Source organism: Rhea americana, unplaced genomic scaffold (genome assembly GCF_003343005.1).
Source record: "Rhea americana isolate MKP2758 unplaced genomic scaffold, rheAme1 scaffold_82, whole genome shotgun sequence".
NCBI classification, from domain to species: Eukaryota; Metazoa; Chordata; class Aves; order Rheiformes; family Rheidae; genus Rhea; species Rhea americana.
The window spans coordinates 186,356-194,276 of record NW_028187001.1 but is presented as its reverse complement, the minus strand read 5'-3'; the positions used below and the strand labels follow the sequence as shown (position 1 = coordinate 194,276).

Genomic DNA, 7,921 nt, shown 5'->3' with positions numbered 1-7,921 from the left:
GGGAATAAATCAAGATGCGAAGCGTGACGATAAGGTCCCACGGGAAAGCGCGCCGACGCGCGCGCCCTCCCGGGAGACGGCGCGCGGGGGCTGCCGCGGGGCCGAGCCACGCGGCGGCTCGGGGGGCTCCTTTCCCTCGCATCGCCCCTCGCGGCGGCGGCGCGGATCGGGAGGGTTGATTAGCATTCGTCGGGAGCCTCCGGAGAAAGGGGGCGAGGGGAAAGGGGGCGGCTCGCCGGTGATTCCGCTCCCGGCGGCGGCGGCGGCGCGCGAAGTTGGGACACAATCGACCACAGATCGGCTCGTTTTATAACTGGGGTCCGTGGTGACGTACGGCTGAACGTTTCCTGGCACGGATCTTTGTGGACCAGTAAGCAGAGCGAAATTGAAGCTGACAAGACTTTTTGCATTTTGGAAAGGACTGTAATCCACTGTAGTGAAGAACAGAGCCGCTCAATCACTGCAGCTGTAAATAAGAGACGGAAGGGAGTAAGAAAGGAGGCAAAGAGGCAAAGTGCTTGCTGGGGGGGGCGGGGGGGAAGCATTTTTGGTGGATGGTATGAAGCCAGCCATGGAAACTGCAGCGGAGGAAAATGCAGAACAAAGCCAAGAGAAAAAAGGTACCCAGGGGTCTAACAATAGCCTGTTTAAATCTTTTCATTGAGGGTGCTTAAAGAGGTTTAGGCCAGTTTTGTCACTTTTTAGAACAGCTCTTAAACAATCATTACTGCATCTTCTAGCTTGCAGGGATCCTGTGCTGTGCAGCTTTGACAACAAATTAATAGAGCAGCAATCTTTCTGCCTGTATGCGTATGTTTGCTCTGAGCCTTTCCTAGCCATACCAGATATGACCTTTTTGCCAAAGAAGCTTTATTATTGCTGCACCTTTGATAGATTTTTGGTAAATTGGGCTTAGAGATTTTGTGTGTGTGTGTGTGTGTGTGTGTGTGTGTGTCTCCGTATCCTTTTCAGAGCCACAATGTGATATTTTCATTGAGACTGGCCGTGTAACAGAGCTTTGCAAGGCAGTGTGGGAGCCCTAGGTTATAACAGCGTATGATAGATGATATTATCGCACAACCTGCGTGTAGTTAGCATGTTGCCAAATGCTCCTCTTAATTTTAAATCTCTCTTCATTTTCTCCATTTTTGTCTGGCATGTTGTTTATGGAGAGGTCTGCCTGTGCTGTGATAAAGGAGAATAATCCAATGAGTTTCGCAACATTAGGCTTCAGGATATGCTAATCATCCAGAATTGCTCCTTAATGGGGAAAACAATTCCATGCTAACTGCTCTGAGTTAAGAAAATGGCAGTGCGGGAGGAGAGGTACTTCATTAATCCCAGCATTTCAGGTGATTTATTTGGTCTGGGGTGCTGAACCTCTGCGAGTAAATTCAGCTACCAGAGGACTGTTTTGTTGCTGCATCATATAATTTATGCCAAATAACCGAGGCTCTTTTGTGTAGCAGGCTGTTGTACAAATCGTAACAATAATCTTGGTTAAATTATACAGCAGTAGCGAAATTATTAAAATATCTCCTGCCTTTTTACATGATTCGTGGTTCATCTTCAAACCTGTTGTGTAACATTTATAAGCAATTTGAGCAGCTTGTAGGTATCTGCCGCAAATGTGTTTCAGTAAGCACTGTTTTGTTTATTTTCGGACTGTGCAAATATGTACATAATGAAAATGTCCAGGACCAGATTTTGTTTTCSTGCTTTGAAACTGATTCTTCCTACCTGCTTTGTATAATTCAAAGATAGCTTCAGTTTCAAATAAATGAAATTTGTGAAGTGATTAGACATAGTACTACATAATCCCATGAGGATTTTGCAAAAGGAGTTCCACTGATGAGAGATTAAACTCTGAAAACCATTAGTACATGTAGGCAATAACCCACCTCACTGCAGATTTTGAGTAATTAATATACAAAATGTCCTAAATACCTTGATTTTAAAACCACCTTGATCCCTTCGATCTCTTAGATCTCTTTAAAATTACTTTTTTTTCCCTTCTGTTTGGTGAGTATCTTTTAAAMTGATAGAATTAATCTACAGTGAACAATAAACAAAGTTATTCGTATGCATTAGCAGCTGTGCAAAACGAGAGGAGTTTCTGAGTGTATTTGTCATGAGTTTATAGTTTCCCTTTTTATTTGGCAAGGATGAAAGCACAATATGTAGTGAATATCCAGAGCAGTAAATCTGTTATCCAAGACAAGGTGGTTGATCTATTATTTTCATAGGAAGCAAAGAGGGGAACTTCAGAGTTTAATTGCACCGCAGTTGCCTGGCTTTCCTGTGATAATTTTATCCTTTGGACATGTCGCATGGATGTGCGTCTGCAGCACGCTGCTCCTGACAGTTCCTTAATTTCTTACAGTAACACATGGCCTCTCACGTCAGGRTCTCTCTTTCCATTCAAATTCCAAAATACATTTCCCAGCCCATTAGAAATGTGGAAAGCTGAAACACTCGATTTTACATTATTTTCAGTAGCAAATCCAGACCCGTGGGCAGAGGGCCTGCTGTGAGGTGGTGGGGTGCCTGTAGGAGGCACGTCCAGGTTCATTCCTTGGGGAAAGGTGACAGATTTTCGACAGCCCTAAGCGTTTCCAGGCCCGTCTGTTTTTCGGATGGGCCCAAGGAAATGGTAGGATCCTTCGGAAGGGCTCTGCAGCGGCAGCTTTCACGGAGGAAAAATGGGCTTTTTCCCTACGTGAAGAAACTTCCTGGGCAACGTTGCTGCTTTGTCTGGGTACGTAAAATGGCAGCTGGCCCCTTCAAAAAGTCTGTTCTTTCACTGCCCGGCCTGGATCTCCTCGTCGCTATGACTTGCCTGCTTGCTAGGCTTGTAACATTTACTTCCTCCAAAATCGCACCTGAGCTTAGCGTAATAATCATCCTCTATAAAAGCATCCCGGATCYGGAGCCAGGAAGGTGACCGTGACAGCCTGAAGCAGCTCAAGAGCTGTCCTGAAGTATTTCTCCTCTTCCTCCCAGAAGCGAAGGGCAAAGGCAGAGGAGATGCAGCAGAGCAAAGTCGGGGGGGGGGGGGGGGGCTGGGGGACGTGCCTGTTGCTCTCTCTCAGGCCCTCCGGCTTACTGCGTTAACCAAAAATGAATGCTGAACAGGACAAGATCCTGAGCGTTTCCCTTCAGATGTTCAGGTTCATACGCAGGCGCTTTTGCTCTGCTAAGATCTGGACAAAGTGCCTGCACTGAACTATTAGCTTATGCACTGTTCCACTAAGAGGTGGAGGTTTTTGGGGTTTTTTTTTGTTTGTTTGTTTGTTTTTTTTTTTGGGGGGGAGTGGTGCGGATTGTAGGATGAGCAGCAAGAGTTAGAGCATCTCGTAGTGCGTCAGACCTGAACCGTGGGGTCACGGAGGCACTGGTTTATGTTTCCCATACCTGCAGCAAGTGCGGAAGGCCACCACATCCTTGAGACAATTTACGYGAGTGACTGTGCTTTACGAGTATCTACTGCGTGATAAACGCAAACGCTTAATCCTGTTCACGTTTCTAAAGTTCGTTAAGTCGTAGGTGAGTTCCCAGTTTTGTATTTTAATAGGGTTTCTTTTCTGCCCGAGCTCCCCTGCCTGTTCCAGGCCGCRGTATTGCCCAGCTGTCGCGTTCGTGTTTATCAGTCGTTTGCTGCTCTGCACCCAGATGAGTGGCTGCTGCCCCATTTTTTTAATTGGGAATTGAACACTCCCCATGCTGATGATGGGGATAAGGAATAAGTCAGCTTTGTATTACATATCAGCAGCTCTTATCAGAGGAGAACACCATGAGCAGAGCTCCAGCAAAATGTTTAGCAGATACTTTACAGGGCTGCAGGACAGATTGGATGCATTTTAAAGCTGAATGTTTACAAATTATTACAAATGACAGGGTTTATCTTGCAGGCATTAAATTAAATCAAAACGTGAGGTCTGGGCAGGCAGATTTACTGAGGTGGAACAAATAAGAAAAACGAAATGCCGTTTTGCATCAGCAATGAAAGATTTAGATCCTGATACACATTAACAGAGACAAGAAGTTTCCCTTTTCATTTAGCTAAGAGAAATATTACCAAGATATAAAATTCAAAAAAAAAGAAAAAAGAAAAAAAAAAACAAAAAAGAAAGAAAGAAAATCATTGGGGATGACCATGGAAATTAGACATGGAAGTAATGGAAGTGTAGAAGAAAGCCATAATAGTAGGATATAGTTTCCTTGTATGAATGCATATGATATTCAAATTGCATATGCAGTACTCAGGAATAATGAAAAACAACCTCTATAAGAGTACTAAAAATTAATTTTGACTTGGTGTTCCCTAAGAACATATCCTTGGTGGAAGGSGACTTTATGCTTGGGAAGGGCTATGAGCTTTGATTATTATTTTCCTAATATATGAAGAAATACCTCAAATTCTAAACTCTAAATAGACAAGTATATGCTAGTCAGAAATAAGAAGAAAATACTTCTCTTAAACACCACTGTACAACTGTATGAGATGGTACAAAAAAGTTGCTGAATTGTGAACTGAGAAAGGAGTGAATTGATATGCTACAGCTAGTATCACTAAGCGAAGTTCTTTTATGCAATGAACTTAGGAAAATTTTGATACATGAGGGAGAGAGATGTATTTTTCATTTTAGCAAATTGAAAAACCTTTCTTATATATATTCTGCTTATTAGACAAATTTTTCAAACATAATCCCCTACTGTTAGGCTCCCACAGTGATTTCAGAGCTGTCAAGCTGTTTAAAGATTTTTAATGTGCTGCATATTTTTTGCCTGTTTCAAACAATTTGTTGGTAGCTTAGGTCTCCTGGAAGTAATATTGCTTTAAGTGCCTGAAGGCTATAACTCTAGGAAGAGAATGTTAGAGGTCCAGCCCGGGAGGAATCTGGGACACACTATATTCCAGGGATAATAATTTGGCCGGCTTTCGTGATTTAGCTTTTAATGAATAGGATTTGGTTTYTAAGTGGGGGGAGCACTTAGAGAACGTACTCATACTTGTCTAAATGACTGCAGGAAAGCAGAAAACCTAGACATATGTGCCACAGGGGAAAAGACCCCAGATGGCCACGTATATGCACAACAGATGATGCAGTGGGAGAGAGGAGCAAAGCATTTAAAGAGGGGAGTGCTGGCGGAGGGGAGAGAAAAGAGGGGCAAGGGAGCAGGGAAACCTCCTTTGRGTACAGTAACCTTTCCCTGTTATCTGGGCAGCTTTGCTCCTAGCGTAGTGTTCGTCAACAGATTATCAGATCCTAAATGACCAAACGATAACGCTCGCCCAKCTTCCGTGAACTGTTGCACTCTTTCATCAGGTGTGACAGATGAAAATCATAACAGCTTGTTTCCTCTAAAACCGTATGCTAAAGACAGCAAGAGTGAGGATGTTGGAGAMAGGGAATTTTATTGCAGGCTTTCAAGATGATTCATCCACAATGAATATTGAGCACCACAATTGGCATCAACATGCCTGCGTTGTGTGACATAAAAACATTGTCATCTTGTTCATCGTCAAGTTCAACCTGCTTCAGAAGTGTGACATCCAGAAAGGATGGATAGAGGTTTAAGGGCTTGGCTGTACGTGAAGAGTATCATAAACTAGACCTAGAAGTGTCATTTGCCCAGTCAGTCTCTCAAAAAGCAAAATATAAAGAAATAATTTAAACTTATTTCATTTCCTAAACATCTAGGGYATGGAATTAAAAATCTAATTTCTCCATATTGTATGCAGTAGTTGTCACTGCCACTGAAATCTGTGGGGCATCTGACTTGACTGTTATTTTTGCATGAGTGGACCTATATGAATCTCAGTAGGTCCCARTTAGGTCAGCAAAAAGATAATCTTTTACTGTACAGGTCCTTTCAGAAATTCACTGAAGACTGCAAAACAGCCAGCTGCTAAATAGTTCTTTGCAAAGAAATGGAAAAAACTGTGAGATTCCTTAAGGAATCTGAATCATCTTTTAATGAAAGGCGTCCTGTTTTTGCAAATCCAGAAACATCTAATTAAAGAAACTTCACAGAATATTTTAATTCATAGAAGTGATGCTACAAAGTTTTCATGCTAACTCCATATTTCAGGAATTGATGTTTGTCCCACAGCAGACAGTGATTTCACCAGCATCCCCCATGGGCTAAGGAAGAAAGGCAGCTGCCTGCTCTTGCTTTGAGCCAGTTGGTTTTGTAGCTGCTGCAGGAGAAATCTTGAATAGTGGGTTCAAGCATGGCAGGATAAAATCCATTTGGTAGCATGTGCCAAGGGCTTTGTGAATACACTGCTGCAATACCAATGAAGAATTTCTTTCTTTCTCTAGAACGTTTTYGTTTTGGTTTGGTATGTTTTTTTTGAATTTTTAATCAAGTGGGAGGAGGCGGAGAGGTAGCATGTGGTACTAGCAGGCAATTCTGTTATTTTCCATTTTGTATCTAATTCAATTATTGTAGTGATTTTTGTGATCTCAAGAACAAGATTGTTCCCATGTGAGCAGAAGGAGATGAAATCATTACGGAAGTTTTCTTGAGTTTGCACAGTCATTTTGGAATGAAACCTTCTAAACATTTTGAATTTGATTGTATTTATAAGATGTAGAATTTGCCCTTTCTAAAAGAAGTGCAAGTCATACAAAGTAGAATAATTTCTTTTAGAAAAAAATATACTACCTGATGTCTGCTTGATGATTTATGTGTGAACTACAAAGGGRCGGGGGGAATACCAAGCCACGAAGTATCCTTTAAAGAACCATATTAAAATTGTATCAACTCAAAGGATTGTTTTAGTATTGGCATTTATTCACCAGTGTAGGAGATGAACGAATTCTTGTGTCAAACCACTAGATCCAATATTTGGACTTAAGGCCAGTATTCTTCCCTTCCGACCTATGTGAATGTGCTGGGATGAATTTGCTGTTGCAGCAGTAGAAAAACAACACGAGAGAAGGAACAGGTCCAGGAAGTTCCTAACTTCTGTCAGAGAAAAAATTAATGCCATTCCTATTTCCTTCGCTCCCATACCCAGAAATTTGTTGCTGATTTAGTTTACAATAAATCAATAAATAGCATTTTTACTTTTTTTTCTTTTTTTTTTTTTAGCGTTGTAACCTTCACATCATCCACCTGCCAAAATGCTACTAAGACAAATTTATTTTGGCCAGAGATGACAGTTCCTTTTTCATTTAGCTGCTGTGGAGTGGGACTTGATGCATTTTAAGTAATGATCTGTCTTGCCCTGACAGCCTGACAATTCCATAGCAGTGCCGAGGGGGGGAAATGTTGATTCAGAAGAGATTTGATGTTGTTTTGCCAATGGCTTCTTTCATAGAGCTCAGGAGCATTTAAGCTTTGAAGTTCTTTGCTGATGAATTTACAGATCAGATTGTATTTTGTGCATGATGTATTGCTGTTGAACTTTATCTGTATTTTGAAAAGATAAGGAGAAGAAGGATAACTACTCATTCATTGTGAGCCTGGAATAAGTCTATTTAAACATATTTATGCAGATTTTTGCAAATGAACTGAGCTTGTATAAAGTCAGCTCACAACTTTTTTTATATAAGAAACCAACAGAGCAAACTCTTGTGTTGAGCTTGTCTCTACATCTGATAACAATCATTTTCTTTGTTAGATTTAGGTTGTTTGAAAAGAAAAACAGTTACTTGTTTTCCACAACTTTATCTTCCTTAATTTCTAGAGTGGATCTTCTTGCTGTGAAAGAAGAGGGGAAGAAAGTGGGTGGGTGGAGGGAAGGAAGGGGGGAATGAGCAGCAGCTGTAATAGGGTCCTTTCCTATGTGTTTAATTCAAAGCCTAGCTGGAGCTTTAAGTATTCAGCCTTTCTTAATATTTGTACCAGCATTACCTGTTGGTTGTCTTGGGTTTTTGAGGGGGGTGGTTTTTGTTTCTTTTTTTTT

General features: G+C 41.5%; 1 protein-coding gene across 4 annotated transcripts in view; it reads left to right on the top strand.

The window, feature by feature from the left end:
* The first annotated feature begins 540 nt into the window (after positions 1–540).
* GPM6B (glycoprotein M6B) overlaps positions 541–7,921 on the top strand; it is a 30,673-nt gene continuing 23,292 nt past the window's right edge. For all 4 annotated transcript variants that reach the window (XM_085323153.1, XM_085323151.1, XM_085323154.1 and 1 more), the window contains exon 1: positions 541–620. In XM_085323153.1, the coding sequence (XP_085179279.1) occupies positions 560–620 (61 nt within the window). In that variant the 5' untranslated portion in view covers positions 541–559. The remainder of the gene's footprint in view (positions 621–7,921) is intronic.